Source organism: Dermochelys coriacea, chromosome 6, assembly GCF_009764565.3.
Source record: "Dermochelys coriacea isolate rDerCor1 chromosome 6, rDerCor1.pri.v4, whole genome shotgun sequence".
In the NCBI taxonomy this organism is placed as follows: domain Eukaryota; kingdom Metazoa; phylum Chordata; order Testudines; family Dermochelyidae; genus Dermochelys; species Dermochelys coriacea.
Window position 1 is genome coordinate 100,706,663 of NC_050073.1, and position 17,804 is coordinate 100,724,466.

Sequence of the window (17,804 nt, forward strand, 5' to 3'; positions counted from 1 at the left end):
TAAAATCTCCCCCAGCCTACACTCACCTGACTCCTTTTCATATGCACTCACACTACAAAACACAGCTACTCTAGGATGTCTGAGTGGCACAAAGTGGATGATGCTAACTGAAGAATCCAGCCCAGAGTCTCCTCCTACCACCCCTCCCTTTTTCCTTTCTCTGATTCCCAACCTGGCCTGGGCTCCCAGCCCCGGAGACTCTACCGTCAATCTCACTCTCTTTCCCCCCATAATCTCCCAATTGGCTGGAGGGAGAAGGACTTGCCATGAGGGGAGAGAGAAAAATAACCAAAGGATCACAAATAGCACAGGGAAGGGGGGAACATTTCCATGACTAATGACTATTCCATTCTTTTGTTTTGTTTTTAAAGGAATAGTTCCAAAGGAAAATGAAGTCCATCCTCTGTCTGTCTGTGTTACTTGCTGGGCTTCCTGCTGTTGTCCAGCCTAATCACATCCCTGATCACCACAATGACGAGGATGGTCAGACAGATTATAATCCCCAACAGCAGTTTAGCCCAGTTGGAGGCAATGGTGTAACTGAAAAGATGACCTTTCTCCAAGTAGCTCCTAGCAATGCTGACTTTGCATTTAGATTCTACAAGCAGATTAAATCAGATGCAGCTGACAAGAACGTTTTCTTCTCTCCTCTGAGCATCTCCACTGCCTTTGCAATGCTGACGTTAGGTGCCAAGTCAACCACTCTGAGTCAAATTCTCCAAGGACTCTCCTTTAATCTGACAGAGATTGAGGAGAGGGAGATACATGAAGGTTTTCGTCACCTCATCCACATGTTAAACCGTCCTGACAGTGAGATCCAGCTGAATATGGGAAATGCCCTTTTTATAGATGATCAGCTGAAACTACTAGAGAAGTTTTTGGAAGATGTCAAAAGTCTGTATGAGTCTGAAACTTTTCCTACTAACTTCCAGAATTCTGCCGAGGCTGAGAAACAGATCAATGATTACATAGAGAATAAAACCCACGGTAAAATTGCCAATTTGGTCAAGGATCTTGATCCGCTCACTGTAGTGGTTCTTGTCAACTATATTTTCTTTAAAGGTAAGATGTTCTACAGATCGGTACATGTTGCACATACAAGCTATGGAATTCTGATAGTGGTCTAAGACAAATAAACTGGTTTTTTGTCAACTGCTTATTAGGTCTATGAGATTACCCAACTTGAGACTCATGCCTTCTCAATGTTTTTAAGCATTTCCAGGAAAGTTATAGTCATCCTAATTGGAAATTTTGTTTATAATTAGGCACCTAAATCAAAGGCACTGGAATCTTTGTAGAAGCGGGGGCAGCAAAGTCCAAAATGGATTCCTGTGGCCCTTCTCCCCTAATCCTGCACTCCCTCATGGCCCTAGTCCCTTCCTCACATAGCATCCCCAGGGCCTCTAGCACTTGGTGCTGCCAGTCTCCTACCTCCTGTGGCTGCATGTAGGTCAACGGGACCAGTCGCACAGCCCATGCTCCTTCTGTCCTTCCCACCAGCTACTGCCTGGAACCTACAGCATCTTGATCAGCTCCCCTGACAAACACAGCCCCTACCAGCACTGCTTCCCCCCAAACTATGCCCTTGTTAAAATGTAAGAGGCATGGCTCTCCCACTTTCAAAAGTTGGGTGGACAGGCTCCCTGCCCCCCCAATTCTGATGACCTAAATCCATATTTAGTCACCTGAACAAGATAACTATGTCATTAGGCATGCCAAGCAACTATTGCTTGGAAGTGAATGGGAGTTATAGGTTCTCCTCACCCCTGTAATGCAGGCCAGTTTAATCACACTTCCTAAATACAGAGATAAAAAAGGACAGAATCCAGAATTCTATTTTTTTCATTGATGTGTTGTTGTCCCTGGGATGTTCCCAGAATGGACAATGGTTGATCTTTGCACATTTATTTGCCTGATACTCATTTAGTGTTATAACTGAAGGCAATATATTCTACCAATGGTACCCAGGAGCCACGAAAGGATTTATTTAAGATCACGAAAATTTCTTGCCAAAATGGATAGCTATTTAACTGAGGAGAAAGTGGTCATGTGGTACTCTGGTGAGGCAATGTATAAGAAAGGCAATAGGCACTGATCCTGTGCCATAGAAGTCAATGGGTGCCATACCACTGACTAGAGCGGTGCAGGATCGGGCTTATAACGCATAGGAGCAGGCTGGAACTAGCAGAATTGTGGGGTAGGCCCTACCATAACATTTTAAACTTTGGTTAATTTCAGTCAACTCTATAAAGACAGGTCCTTTTCAGCAGCTTGGAAAGCACATGCTTTCCCATTTGTGCATTTGATGCTAATAAACTGCATCACCTGTGCTAACATTTTACAAGAAACAGAGAATCATAGAATATCTGGGTTGGAAGGGACCTCAGGAGGTCATCTAGTCCAACCCCCTGCTCAAAGCAGGACGAATTCCCAATTTTTGCCAGAGGTCCCTAAATGGCCCCCTCAAGGATTGAACTCACAACCTTGGGTTTAGCAGGCCAATATTCAAACCACTGAACTATTCCTGCTCCACCTCTAAGAAGAAGGGAAGGAAATTAAATATAAACAAAATTCCAATTCAGCTCCCTCTTACAGACTCGTGTCTCAAGATTTATAATGTGAGGCATGAATAGAAGAAATTTAGGTAAAATGAAAAAAGTTAGATTTATTAATTAATCTGGAGCTCTATCAGATTAAGGGGCCTCAGTTTAACAGCACAGAAAGTTATAATACTTGGTCACTATTCTTTTCTCAAAGCTACAGATTTAAAGAAAACCACAGTATTAGTTCATTTCACTTGTTTGGCTTTCATCAGGACTACTTGCTATTGAAATTGTCCGGCCAGCTGGCCGCAGCGCTAATGTCCCATTTTTCAAATGAGCTTGCAGTTGACTTAAACTTGAAATATAGACATGTTACATTTAAATTAGTCTGATATGTGTTTGAAATTTCTCTTTCCCAGTATTTTCAATGGCATTCTTTCTTTTTGTCATCAGCTCATTGGGAAAATCCTTTCAATAGTTTGTTCACCAAGGAAGATGACTTTTTTGTGGATGCAAAAACATCTGTCAAAGTTAATATGATGAGCAGTAACAAAAGGTATAACACACACCATGATGAGGAGCTGTCTTGCTGGGTGGTTGAAATCCCATACAAAGGAAATGCTGCTGCAATATTCATTCTGCCTGATGAAGGGAAAATGGAGCAGGTGGAGAATGCTCTGTTGAAAGAAACTATGACTAAATGGACAAAATCACTTCAACAAAGGTAACCATTTAACTGCTACTACGCTTATGTATGTTTGCTGTAAAATAGGCTAGAATTGGAAATGAAGACAAAACATTCCATTCAGGGCTAGGCTGTGCCTGTAGATACAGCTCTAAGACTGGGCAATGCATTGCATACTGCCCTAAGGGAGAGCACTGGAAGAATTAGTGCCTCAGACACACACCTCTGAAGTATAATGCCTCCCAGAATGCCCCTCTTGCTTCAGCTCTTTTGGCTAGAGAGCTGTCTGGAACATGGGGCACAAAGCCATTCCTCTGCCCTTTCAGCACCCCTCTCTGACGGAATGCACCAGTGTTCACACCTTACACGCTATTGTAATAATCTTTGTACCCAAAGATGCCTTGTGAAGTATCATTTGAAAACAAACGACCTTCTGTAAGTTATATCATTGTTAAATCTAGATACAAGATTCTATGTAAAGTTATGAATTCCCCCTGAATGATGTTGGTTTCACATGTTCAAACCCACGTAACCCCTATTAGGCAGGAGTGGTTAAGCAAGTCTATCTTAAATAAAGGAATGTGGGTTTACCTCATTTTATATATAACTAGTACATAAGGTCCTTGAGGCAGCAAGAGAGAGACAAGGCAAACCTGCATTTCAGCATACATGGGGGAGAAAAAAGAGTATGGGGCCACCTTCACTCACACCCCCAAACTCCCATGGTTTTCTTTACTGTTTAAATAAATGTCGCTGTGAGGGGTAAGCCTCAAAGAGAGACTGGACTATAGAAGTGGGGGGACAAAACCCAGGGATTCTTTCCGTCTCCCTTTTCATCTGTCACTCTTTCACCTAAGAAGAAAAAAGAAACCAGCTGTCTGGACTTTGGGGGCAGATCTTGACTTAAGTATTTGCTCAGCCATGTTGCTGGAAAATGTGGCAAGAATTTTACCTGGAACCATGTCTAGTTTGTTGAGTTTAGTTACTAGAAAGTGTTTTCTGTTTATTTCTCTTGTAACCATTTCTGACTTTAATGCCTTATTCTTCTACTCATTTAAAATCTCTCTTTGTAGTTAAATAAAGTGGTTTCATTCTTTAATCAAAACTAACCCAATGTTGCATTCAAACTGAATTATTTGGGCAACTCCATTTAGAGTAGCAAACAGTTGGAGATTGTTTCCTTACAGCAGCAACAGACCTAATATATCTGAACTGTCCAGGAGCAGGGTGGGCAGTGCAGAACACACATTTTTGGTGGAAAATTGAGGACTAGGAGTGTGTGAGGGTCACTCTGCAGGTAATAAGCAAGGCTGCTGGAAGCCAGAGTGTGTCTGCTGTGCTGCTGACAGGCTGCCGGAGTTAGAGGTGCTGGACCAGGGCTGTGGCTCTACACAGACACTCAGAGTGTGACCTCCATACTGGCAGACTGACTGTGAGAGACCCAGGTTGGAAGCTACAACAGCAAAGCATTGTGAGGCACCCAAGGTTGCAGGGCAGGTGGTAACAGAGCCCCTCACTGCTCTGAATTGCACCCTGGAATGTGATACTCTCCCAGTCCAATTGTTTCAGGGAGCCAGTGAAAGATTCCAGTGTAGCCCATGCAATCCCCTGGGAACTCTTATGGGTGTACCCCTGCTATGCCACACAAGGTGGGGATATCTCTACTTCTCCTGCATTCACTTGAGCAGCTGTATTAGAGGTAGGGACAATCCAGCCCTATATAAGGTAATGCACTTTATTAGTCTCAATATTAGATCAAATAATCCAAACAATAGTTTTCTAAAACCAGCACAGTAGTCACATGTAGTTAAACAAAAATAAAACTCATGGGATTGTAATTTTGCTGTCCAGTTGCTGTAAAATGGGACAATAATATTTACTTCCCAGACTGGGGCATTGTGATGCAAATTCATTGGTAGCGGAGATCCTTGAGTGCTCTACGTTATCCAGCTGTAAATATTTAAGTATCCAGCCATTTGACAATAGTTCACCAGAGTTGTGTGTTTCTTTTTGAACAGAAAAATCGAGCTGTACATTCCAGCTTTCTCTGTATCTGGTACCTATGATGTCAAAGAGCTGTTTCAGAAAATGGGTGTGGTTGATGTGTTCACTAACGAAGCTGATCTGTCTGGAATCAATGGGCACTCTAACCTGAAGGTGTCAAAAGTAAGTTTGTAAAATATAGATGGTGCTAAATGGAATTGTCTGTTATTTTCTTTTGAAATGACCCATTCCAGCTTCCAGTCAGGTCACTGGTAAAATGTTCAGCCAGCAAGGACAGGCGAGACAGAGCTGTAGCATAAGGAGGATAGACCCACAGATTAGCACTTAGTCTTTCCTCAAATTAAGCATTAATTTGCTTACTATAATGAATACACAGGCTCTGTGAGCTTACTTGACCTTCTGGAATGTCCAGTAGAAGTCAGTAGCATCAGGGAGGGAAAAGGACAAAAGGACAGGGAAAATGCAATTGTAACTATTGTTAACATAAAATAATTAATATGTAAAATGGTCTGGGCAAGAGTTTGCAAATACAGAGTCTTATTCTATGATAGATATTTATATGACCCCTCATTACTGTAGTAGCTAAGTGTCTCATAATTTTTAATGTATTTATCCCCACAATACCCCTGTGAAGTAGGGATTTAGAGATGAGAAATGAAGTACAAGAAGGCTGAGTGACTTGCTCCAGGGCACACAGGAGGTCTTTGGCACCATCCTTCCCAATACTCTTACACTTACTGAGTAGTGCCTTATACAATGAGTCGGCAGATTGACCATGAACTATGGTGTCACAGAGTAAGTATGAATCAGTAGAATCAGTAGAAGGAAATAAGAGAGAGAAGGTTGATGAGGTAATATCTTTTATTGAACCAACTTCTGCTGGTAAAGGAGGAAAGCTTTCATGTTTGATGCAGCTCGGCCTCAGGTCTGGATAAGGTCCAGACAAGGTTGGACAAATTCAGAGTGGGATAAATTAAGTATAAGGATACACACATGCTGTAGGAGACCACTTAAAATGAAGTGAGTAATTAAGAGTTAGCAAGGAGCAGGGTGTGTTAGAAATTGTTGTAATGAGAGAATACTGCATATTGTGATAGACATGTGTAGGACCCATGGATCTTGAAATTATAAAAAAAAAAAAACACCTTTTCACCTGTGGGCAAACACAAAGGGATCACTCCATATCTGATCTCTCAGCCCTCATGCTCAAAGGCAACCTGAACAACACCTTTAAAAGACAAGCCTGGTAAACTAAATTCATAACTTTGCTGGATACTAAGAACTATGGACTTACATATGAATTGAGCAATAAAATCAATGTAACACTTTGAACATACCCTGCTGCTTGCTTCCCCTTAATTGCCCACTTCATTTTAAGTGGTCTGCTACAGCATGTGTGAACCCTTTATGCTTAACAATCTCTCCCACCTTGTATTTGGCTGTGACACTCTGGTTACCTTCTCCAGATCTGACAAAGAGCTCGGTGGAGTTCAAAAGCTCGTCCCTTCTACCAGCGGAAGTTGGTCCAATAAAAGCTATTAACTCACCTGCCTTAACAATGCAGAGTCCTTGTGGCACCTTAGAGACTAACCAATTTATTTGGGCATAAGCTTTCAGGGCTAAACCCCACTTCATCAGATGCATGGGGTGAAAAATACAGTAAGCAGTATATATATTACAGCGCATGAAAATATGGGAGTTGCCTTACCAAGTGGGGGCTCAGTGCTAACGAGGCCAGTTCAATCACGGTGGACGTGACCCATTCCCAATAATTACTTTTTGTAGTGACCCAACCACTCCCAGTCTTTATTCAGGCCTAATTTGATGGTGTCCAGTTTGCAAATTAATTCCAGATCTGCAGTTTCTCATTGAAGTCTGGTTTTGAAGTTTTTTTGCTGAAGAATTGCCACTTTTAAGTCTGTTATTGAGTGACCTGGGAGATTGAAGTGCTCTCCTACTGGTTTTTGAATGTTACAATTCTCAATGTCTGATTTGTGTCCATTTATTCTTTTGCATAGTGTCCCTAGTGGTGCCCCTAGCCTCTGTTTGTCAGAGGGTGCAGATGGATGGCAGGAGAGAGATCACTTGATCGTTACCTGTTCGATTCACTCCCTCTGGGGCACCTGGCATTGGACACTGTCGGCAGACAGGATACTGGGCTGCCTGGACTTTTGGTCTGACCCAGTATGGCCATTCTTATGTTCTTATGCATAGAGACTGTCCATAAAGACTCCCATCTTTTCATGTGCTGTAATATATATACTGCTTACTGTATTTTTCACTACATGCATCTGATGAAGTGGGTTTTTGCCCATGAAAGCTTATGCCCAAATACATTTGTTAGTCTCTAAGGTGCCACAAGGACTCCTTGTTATTTTTGCTGATACAGACTAACACAGCTACCACTCTGAAACCTCTCACCTGCTTTGTCTCTCTCATTTCTTGGGAGGAACACAGCTACAAATGCAAACTGCAAACAATGTAAGGAAATACTAATTTGAGTTGCATTAAGGAGAACAAAGTGAGAGTTAGTGCTTAGTGTAGCTCCAAAGAGTAAAAGAAATAGGTTCACATTTGCACTGTAAAATACCAATTTACTGTACCCAAGAGAGAAATGTATTAGGCAAAGGTACACCAGGGAGGTCAGCTACTTAGCTTCTTTCCCTCCTATGTTGCTTGTCACCATTCATCTTGAATTGTCTTCTATATTCTGCTTCAAAGTAACTCTCTGATGCATAAAGGTACTAGAATTTGTTTGTGATGATGAGACAATTCTTCAGTAATGTTAAACAGCTAATTAAGGGAGTCCCCCTCTTTGTGGATGAGCGAACAAGGGATTTGATACATGCAATTTAATCTATTCATATTGTTGTGCCTGACCCTTCCAAAGATTCATAGGCAAAACTCCTATTGAAATCAACAATAGTTTTCCCTGGGTTGGGAATGTAGGGTTGGGTTATGTTTTGTGTTGTCAGTCCTGTACTCATTCTGTTCTTCTTTCTTAATAGCTGTGGTTTAAATAGGAGCAAGTTCATCTCCAGCTGTTGCTCCCTGTTTTATGCTCACACTGTGATCTCTGCTTCATTTCCTTATAGGCTATTCACAAGGCCATGGTGGATGTTCATGAGAATGGTACTGAGGCTGCAGCAGTCACTATCGTGGAAATTACATTAATGTCTCTTCCCTTCCCTCAACCTCCTACCATTAAGTTTAACCGGCCTTTTCTGATGATAATTGTTGATAAAAATACCCAGAGCATCCTCTTCATGGGGAAAATTGTCAATCCTACTAAAAAATAATTGTACTGTCACTATACATGTCCCAGTGCTTCAAAGGAGTTGTTTTTAAATTCCCAGGAGTATGTGCACGTACCACAGACCACTTGGTGCCAGTGACTGTAACTAAATTGCAGTTGACCTAAATTCCAAACAAGTAAAACATGAGTGTGGGGTAACTCCTTGCCTATAAACAAACAGCCTGGTATTTCTGTGAATTGGGCATGTATTCGTAAACGTTTCAGATAAATGTGAGAGAAAGCTTTTATAAATAGGTGACCATATAGTAAGAGTGAAAAATCAGAATGGGGGTGTGGGGAATACATGCCTATATAAGAAAAAGACCCCAAAATTGGGACGGTTCCTATAAAATCTGGACACACAACTTGCTGATAACTAGTGGGGGCTGCAGAGTACAGCCTAGCCTAGCCTCCTCCATTCCACACCCTGTGCGTTAATCATATTTTCTAACTGACAAAAGGGACACTGAGGTGGGGAAGTGGGAGGTCACAGGGAGCTGGTTTGTAAACGTAAGGGAGGTTGGTGGAGATGTCAGAAGTAAAAAAAGCTGCTCAATCCTCTCTGCTGTCCCACCCCTTCCCCTTTTCAGAATAAAAACTGGGGCATTTCACAGCTAAACAGCAGGATGGAAGAAGACTGAATTTCTCTCTCTATGACCCCTTCATGGTTCTCTCCTAGTTTCAAACTCTCTACCTCCAATTTAGTCTTTCCCACTACATCATGCCCACCAACTCCACCAATTCAACTGATTCCATTGTCCCTTACACTCAACCTTGCCTGCCTAGGCCATCCCACTCCTGAGATCTGCTCAGCTCCCTCTAACCCAGCCCCAGCGCAGGAACACCCACTGGACCCACCTGTCCCTTTCAGACTGAGAACACCTCTTCTTCCTACCAAACCCTCCCAAGCTCACAGCAACCCCTTTCTGCTCCGAAACCTCTCCCAACTAACACCGCCTGGGTCAAAACACAAAAATATAAAAAACCCTTGGAGACCTTCCCCAGAGGTCATAGTCCTTCCCCCTCCAACCTGACAGCCACCACCGGGCTCACAATCCCCTTTTCTCCACAACTCTAACTCCCACCCCCATGCCCAGAACCTCCACCCTCAACTCACAGTTGTTGCTGGATACAGAAAAACAGGAGCAGAGACAGCAGGGAGGGACTGTGGCTGTAGGGAGCCCTTTACTCTGAATAAACTCCACAGAAGCCTGGAAATCCTCTTCTGTGCTTCTCCCTCTATTGCTTGTAGCCCATGTGCTACATGCAGGATCTCTAGAAGCTGGAGTTTGCAAGAAGAATTGCAGAGAGCAGCTAGATGAACTGCAGCCTACATCCTAAGGCTGCTAGGTGAAATCCAGCCTCATAGAAATCCCTGTGACAACAAGTGATACTGCTTCCTGCAGTACTTCAGCCATACTACACAGCTCACAGCTGTGGCATTATTGGTGGAATTTAGCCATTTATGTCCAGCCATCCCTGGCAGACAGCGTCACTTTCACTTTTTCTCAATGTTGTAATTCAGGCAATTCAGAAGTCATGCAAACTCCCCTGGAACAGAAGATTCCAAAAGGCTTCTGTGAGATCTTTGTTTAAGATGCAAAGTGTCTCACTTGAGTTGTTCCGGACTAGACTCTTTACATTGGTATATGGCCACTAAAGTTAGGCTGTGATTAGAGAGGAGGGAGGGAGGCATATGTATTGTATCTTCTGGATCTGATGTTCCAGCCAACCATACATACTCAGTGTCTCAGCCCACTCCTCCTGGTAGCTGGCCAGCTGCTCTCCTCCATCTACTGGGTCTCCACAATCAAGTGGACCAAGTCCAACACACAGTGAAGATGCCATCTAATGAGATAACCTGTTATCTGGTCATTCAAAAGCCAAGCAATCCCAGTATCACAGGTAGGTGATGAGATGCAGTCAGAATATTTCCAGTGCAGTTGCCCCTTAGTCTATAGTCATGATTTTGAAGCCTGCAAATTCTTACTTAAAGGGCGGGGAGGGAAATCAGGCTTTTAATTTATTTATTTAGATTATATTCCTATTGGCACCATATGATTTCTCCCTTGTGAACAGTATAGAGGCTTTGATAATTGGGCAGCATGTGGTTGTTTTGATATAAAATCAAGAGGTCCAGGGTTAGAGGTTGAGTGTAAAGGAAACCAGTAATCTACCTTCCTATCATGCTAACAAAAGATTGACTCTTGGGTCTATCATGAACAGGGCCATATGCAGAAACCACAAAATCAAAGCCTGAAATCTAGCCTCAGCCACCTGGATCTCCAATTAGACATAAAGAGTCTCTCTTTGAAGAGTCCATGGCCCATTTTTCACCTATGGCATTGTGACAACTCCAGTGCTGTGCTGCCATTCGCTCCCCCGCCATGGACACACACTCTGGTCGGACTTAGTGCTGGTCCAAACAGCAGTGAACCTGAGGGGTTTTTGCAACTGTTAGTCTCTCTAAAAGATGCATTGGGTAGTGTAGCTGTTCCTAGGCACAGATTTCTATTGATGCTCTCTGATAGGCCCATGTAGGTCCACGTAGGTGAGGAAAGTGTTTATGTGGGCTAGAGAGCTTCATTAAGATACCAGGTAACACCTGGCAGGCCTAAAAACAAATGAGACCCAGCTGGGGAGGAGCTGAGTAGTTGCTATAAAGAAAGCAAGTGATTTTGTTTAGAGTACGAACGGGCCATTGTTGCTTGAACAAAATTTTTTTTTCAAATAAATGGACACAAAGGTGGACTATGTCCACTCTGTAAGGTGGAAGAAACAATTGAGCATCTTTGAGTATATAAGGGCCTTGATAAAGAAAGGGGAAAGCTTTCTGAGGGATTCAAATGTCTTAAGGTAACAAAAGTGACATTATGTTTTTTAGTAAAAATGTCAAGGAAATGGGGTAGTATTAGAAAGCTGTTTTTATATTATCTGAAGGACACAAGGCAGAGTGAGAGAATATAAACTGCAAAGTATTTAGGAAGTACAGTTGATGATGGCCATTCAGTCAAGTCTACTTCATCACAAGAAAAAAAAAAGAAAAGAAAAAAAGAAGAAAGAAAAAGAAGAGACTTGCAGGGAGAGAGAAAAGAACTTTGCAGTCCCTCTCTTGATAATAGAGTGTGGCAAGACTGAGGAGAACAGAAAGACTCGTGTTGGGGACAAAGCCCCGGAAGGGACTGGGGTAAAGGCCTCAAGAAAAGCCTGTGGTAGGAAGGAGGCCAGGGAGACCTCAACAAGGGATCTACAGGAGTGGACTTGGGCTCCCGGACTCAAATGTGGTGGAGTGGGAGGGCCTGGGTTCCCCTATTGGTCTACCAGAAAAGGTGGTATAGAAACACCCTGACCAAGCGAGAGAAGAATTATTGGGATTGGAGTCAGGCCTCCCCAGGAAGAAAGCCCTATGAGGCATCACTCTGCACAAGAGCAAGAGGACAATCCTCCAGAGTCCAGGAAGGGGAGAATAGTCTGCAGTGGTCTGGGAAGGGGCTAAGAGTTGTTTGTCTGAGTTTAATTGATCAGACTCTTTGGTATGTTTACACTGCAGCGGGTAGCATGTTTCCCAGCATGAGCAGAGAGATATGTGCTCACAGTTCATCTAGTTTCTACTAAAGCTTTCTACTAATCAGAAGTACATTCTGCACTTCCTTAGAACAACCTTCTTTCAAGGGCATCAGCCAGGATGTACCCTTGAGGGCCTACAGGTTGGGGTAGAGGAGGCAGCCATGGTCCTGGGAGATCATGGAGGAGTGACAGTGAAGGCAGTGATCTTGTTTAATGTTGGATAAGACTTTGGGCAGGAGCAGAACTGGAGGGAAAGCATCTAGATAGCAGAAAGGCATCTGTCAATGATCCCAGGCTGTGGCCCATTTAGGAAAAAAAACTGATGACATTTTCTGTTGGCTTTTGTTGAAAATAGGTCCACCTGGGAGTTCTCCACAGCTGGAAAAGGGACCTAGTCACATCTGGACATAGAGACCATTTGTGACCTGCTTACATGAACTGCCAGAGCATTCTGAATCCCTGGATGCTAATCAGCTTTCAGGCTGATGCAGAGATCCCAAAGCAGAATAACCTCTAGGCATAGTTGTATTGACTAGGCTCCCCCTTGTTTGTTGACACAGAATATGTCTGCTGTGTTGTTGGTTAGCACTGACACGTTCTGCTGATTGTTGATAAGCCTACCCATAGCATTGTCTGTATGAGAAGATTTTTAAATCCTTTGGAAAAATAACTACATGGCTGTATATATATTACTTATCCTTGGTGACTTAATTCCAATTAGTCAAAGTAAAGCATGTTCACATATAAAAGACAATGCTACTAACTACAATTAATGTATATTTCCACAGAGATAAGGCATTAAGGGCCAAGTTTTCAAACCTGCTTTTCCACAATTGCCACTAGTGCATGCATAAGTTTGTGCATACAGTTTTGACATGCAAGAGGCCAGACCCTCTTCTGTTGAAGTCAATGATTGAACTCACATTGGTTTCTATGGGAGCGGCCCCTCTCTTGTGTGTGATAGAATTCATATATGCAATCCCTATTTTGAAATGAAAATCAAGTGAAAAATTAGTAAAAGCAAGCTCTGCTTTTAAAAACTCTATCATTTCTGTATCCCAATGATAATGCACAGAGCTCATGCACACATAAAAAGGTAATATTTTCAAAATTTGTCTCTGTTATGCGTTAAAAGCCTAGCACCAGCTAATAGTATTAACAGTGTAAGGCATAAAATGGTTATTAGCCTTCCATAACTGTTGTTCTTCGAGATGTGTTGCACATGTCCATTCCACTCTCAGTGCATGCGTGCGTGCGTGCCCCGAGCAGTCGCCGGAAATTTTTCCCTCAGTAGTATCCGCAGCTCAAGCACCTTTTGCTGACACCTGCCAATAGCACTGGTATAAAGCGTCCAGCGAACCCCGCACCCCCTCAGTTCCTTTTTTCTGGAAAACTCCAAGGTAGAGGAGCAGGAGGGTGGGTCCTGGAATGGACCACGTGCAACACATCTCGAAGAACAGTAGTTACAGAAGGTTAGTAACCATTTTTATTCTTGGAGCGAATGCACATGTGCATTCCACTCTAGGTGACTCCCAAGCAATTGAAAAGGTAGAGGGATCAGAGTTCACGGACACACAGACTGCAGAACAGCTCGACCAAATTTGGCATCATCTCTGGAATGCTGAGTGATGGTGTACTGGGAGAAGAACATATGATCAGCATACTGCTTTACAAATGTCCTGAATAGGGATCTGCGCTAAGAATTCTGCTGAGGATGCTTATGTGGAATAAGCAGTCAGGTTAGCTGGTAGCAAAACACCTGCCTGATTGTAACAAGCCTGAATACATGACGTGATCCAGGATGAAACTATCTGTGAAGAGATTAGGAGACCTTTCATCCTGTCAGTCCCAGCTGCGAACAGTAGGGTGGACCTCTGGAAAGGTTTAGTTCTTTCTATGTAGAAAGCTAGGGCTTGTCTAATATCCAGTGAGTGAAATCATTGTTTATTCCTAGTTGCACACGGCTTCAGGTAAAAGAGAGGTAGGTAGATTGTCTGATTGTTATGAAACTGCTAAACCACTTTTGGGAGGAAACTTGGGCGAGGACATAAATACACTTTATCTTTAAAGAAGACTGTCTACAGCAGCTCTGATGTGTGGGCATGCAGTTCTGAGACCCATCTGGCTGAAGTGATGGCCACTAAGAAAACCACTTTCCAGGCGACGTATAATAAGGAGCAAGTTGACAAAGGTTAATACGGGGGTCTCATAAGATTTGATAAGACCAAGTTCAGGTCCTGGTGGGAACAGGCTCTCTTACTGGGGTGTACACTGAGGCCAGCCACATCTGGAGGGGTCTGAGGTGCAGCCTTGGGTGTTGTACCACATATGTGCATGAGGTTATGTGACCTAAAAGTCTCACAATTTTGGGCTGTTGTGATTGGATGACCTTTGAGGTGTGTTGTCAGGGATCTGATTGATTGGAAATGTAGCTCTGGGAAGTAGGCCCTGGCCTGAGTGAAACACTGCCCCAGTGAACTCTATTGTCTGCACTGGAGCAATGGTAGACTTTTCTGCATTTATCAGAAGGCCTAGGGCCTTGAACTTCAACTGGATGAGTCGAACGTTGGACACTACTTAAACCCTGGACTGGCCCTTGACTAGCCAGTCATCTAAATAAGGGTAGATGTGCACCCCTAACCTCCTCAGAAAACTACTGCCACACATTTTCTGAACACCCACGGAGCTGCAGACAGGACCAAGGGGTGGATCGTGAGATGGTAGTGTAGATGGTTTATTACAAATCTAAGGAACCTTCTGTGACCTTGTGTATCGATATATGAAAATAGGCATCTCTTAAATCGAGGGCAGCATACCAATCACTAGGATCCAAGGAGGGAATAATGGATGTTTTCTTGAGATAGTTGTTGAGCTGACATAGGTCTAAAATCATTCTGTGACCTCCTTTGACTTTTGGGATTAGGAAACAATGGAAGGAGAATCCCTTTCCTCTTAAATTCTGCAGAACCTCTTCTATGGCTCCCACCAGAAGGAGAGATTGAACCTCCCAGACCAGAAGTTCTTTGTGAAAGAGATTCCTGAAGATGGACGGGGAGGGAGGGTGAGAAGGAGGAGTAAAAATAAACTAAAAGGCATATCCTATTTCTACCATGCTCAGCACCCAACCGTCTGTGGTGATACTGGACCGTGCACTAAAGAAGTGGGAAAGGCGGTTTGCAAACAAAGGAAAAACATGGTTTGGCATCATGGAAACTGATCCGGCATCCTCAAGCATCCCATCAAAACGCCTACTTAGAACTCGCTGGATGTCTGGGTGGGGCAGGCATTGACATCAAGGTAGAAGGGGGTGGTGGCCTACGCTAAAACCCCTGCTTCTCTTTCTCTGCAGATCCTGACAGGCAGCCAGGGCAGAGTACCAGACAGCTGTTGGGGTTTGTATTGCTTCCTTGAAGGAGCAAGTGTGTACAATCCAAGGGATTTAAGGGTCACCCTGGAGTCTTTTAGACCACTGGTCTTTTAGACCAAACTAGGGCTGCCACTTGTTCAGGGAAAGCCCCTGGCAGGTTGGGCTGGTTTGTTTACCTGCCGCGTCTGCAGGTTCAGTCAATTGCGGCTCCCACTGGCCGCGGTTTGCCGCTCCAGGCCAATGGGGGCTGCAGGAAGCAGCGTGGGCCAAGGGATATGCTGGCCATCCTTCCTGCAGCCCCAGTTGGCCTGGAGCAAATACAGACTGGAAAATAATGATAAGGAAGGAGAGGGAATGACATTTATCTCACTATCCTCAGTGATATCTGAATTTGAAACACAGCATCATACTGATAAGTGAAGTCCACTAAGCCTGAGACACATCTGTGTGTGTTTAATTCTCAGTGGGGTATTATATGAACCCATACACATATCGATTTGTAATTATTTGCATGGGGTACACCACATACATACATTATACACATGTACATACAGATACGTATTCTATATTCTCTAAGAAAAAGGAGTTTCAGCACCAAGATCCTCCTGCACTTCACTAAAGAGTGATGACTCTGAGGAAGAGTCTTTACATAGTGTTAGATACTTCATAAAGCACTGAAAGGATGGCTAGCATCAAATACTCTTAAGTATTTCAATTATGGTAATGATTAGAGCAGGGGTCCCCAAACTGTGGGCTGTGGCCCAAATGCAGGCTGTGACACAGTCCCAGGTGTCTGCCACCTTTAAATCTTTTCCTGAGTGGCCAGAGAGACTGAAGTGTTCTTCTACCGATTTTTGAATGTTATGATTCTTGATGTCAGATGTGTGTCCATTTATTCTTTTGCGTAGACACTTTCTGGTTTGGCTTTTAGTTGGGGGCTGAAGGTGATGGCTAGTGGCATTCTGTTATTTTCTTTGTTGGGCCTGTCCTGTAGTAGGTGACTTCTGGGTACTCTTCTGGCTCTGTCAATCTGTTTTTTCACTTCAGCTGGTGGGTATAGTAGTTTTAAGAACACTTGATAGAGATCTTGTAGGTGTTTGTGTCTGTCTGAGGGATTGGAGCAAATGTGGTTGTATCTTAGAGCTTGGCTGTAGACAATGGATCGTGTGATGTGTCCTAGATGGAAGCTGGAGGCATGTAGGTAAGTACAGCGGTCAGTAGGTTTCCAGTATAGGGTGGTGTTTATGTGACCATTGCTTATTAGCACAGTAGTGTCCAGGAAATGGACCGCTTGTGTGGATTGCTCTAGGCTGAGATTGATGGTGGGATGGAAATTGTTGAAATCATGGTGGAATTCCTCAAGGGCTTCTTTTCCATGCGTCCAGATGATGAAGATTTCATCAATGTAGCGCAAGTAGAGTAGGGGCGTTGGGAATGAGTGCTAAGAAAGCGTTTTTCTAAGTCAGCCATAAAAATGTTGGCATACTGTGGGCCATGAGGGTACCCATAGCAGTGCTGCTGACTTGAAGGTATATATTGTCCCCAAATGTGAAATAGTTGTGGGTGAGGACAAAGTCACAAAGGTCAGCCACCAGGTTTGCCGTGACATTATCGGGGATACTGTTCCTGATGACTTGTAGTCCATCTTTGTGTGGAATGTTAGTGCAGAGGGCTTCTACATCCATAGTGGCCAGGATGGTATTTTCTTTAGTGTAGTTATCCTCACAATACCCCTGTGATGTGAGGAAGTGCTGTTATCCCCTTTTTACAGATGGGGAACGGAGTTGGAGTCTAAGTGATGTGCCCAAATCATACAAGAAGTCTGTGGTTCCTCTCAAGTCCTAGACTTGTGCTCTAACCACTAGACCATACTTCCTCTCCCTGTGACTTCTGTGTACTTGGGGCCAAATCGTCTTTCCAGGACTAGGTTGGATAAATATGCTGAAGAATAGTGGGAGTACTGCCTGCAACTCAGAAGGATCCTGTTGCATCCATCTGATATGCACTGTTCCTTGCTTATTCTGAGGCTATGTCTGGACTGTAGCTGTGCATGTGATTCCTAGCTTGCATAGAGACATATCTGCATTAGATCTGCTCGAGCTAGCTCACTAAAGAGTGGCCGCTTGGGCTGCTGCCCTGAATATGTACCTCCCTGTAATCAACGGTATGTACTTGGGTGGCTAACCAAAGCTACAACACATGCTAACAAAATGGTTAGGGTAATTGGAGCGAGGGATAGGGTTCCTATTAGTAGGGCTCACCGTCCTAAGCTAAGGGTTCCAATGGGTAGCGTTCCTCACCCTAGGATTAGGGTTGCTATGGATAGGCCTCCCCACGCTAGAG

The 17,804-nt window shown here is 43.6% G+C and overlaps 1 protein-coding gene across 1 annotated transcript; it reads left to right on the plus strand.

The window, feature by feature from the left end:
• Window positions 1–376: 376 nt before the first annotated feature.
• On the plus strand, window positions 377–9,601 carry LOC119857698 (alpha-1-antitrypsin-like). The gene is made up of 4 exons (XM_038406970.2): window positions 377–1,062; window positions 2,997–3,267; window positions 5,247–5,394; window positions 8,328–9,601. The coding sequence occupies exons 1-4, from the start codon at window positions 390–392 to the stop codon at window positions 8,529–8,531; spliced, it is 1,296 nt and encodes a 431-aa protein (XP_038262898.1). The 5' UTR covers window positions 377–389; the 3' UTR covers window positions 8,532–9,601.
• Window positions 9,602–17,804: the final 8,203 nt, after the last annotated feature.

What these genes read in the sequence shown, in the direction of transcription:
- LOC119857698 (XM_038406970.2), top strand. Translation starts at nt 390, where the DNA reads ATGAAGTCCATCCTCTGTCTGTCTGTGTTACTTGCTGGGCTTCCTGCT. An exon ending in CAACTATATTTTCTTTAAAG is followed by an intron (nt 1,063 to 2,996) that starts GTAAGATGTTCT and finishes TTTTGTCATCAG; the next exon opens with CTCATTGGGAAAATCCTTTC. An exon ending in CTAACCTGAAGGTGTCAAAA is followed by an intron (nt 5,395 to 8,327) that starts GTAAGTTTGTAA and finishes ATTTCCTTATAG; the next exon opens with GCTATTCACAAGGCCATGGT.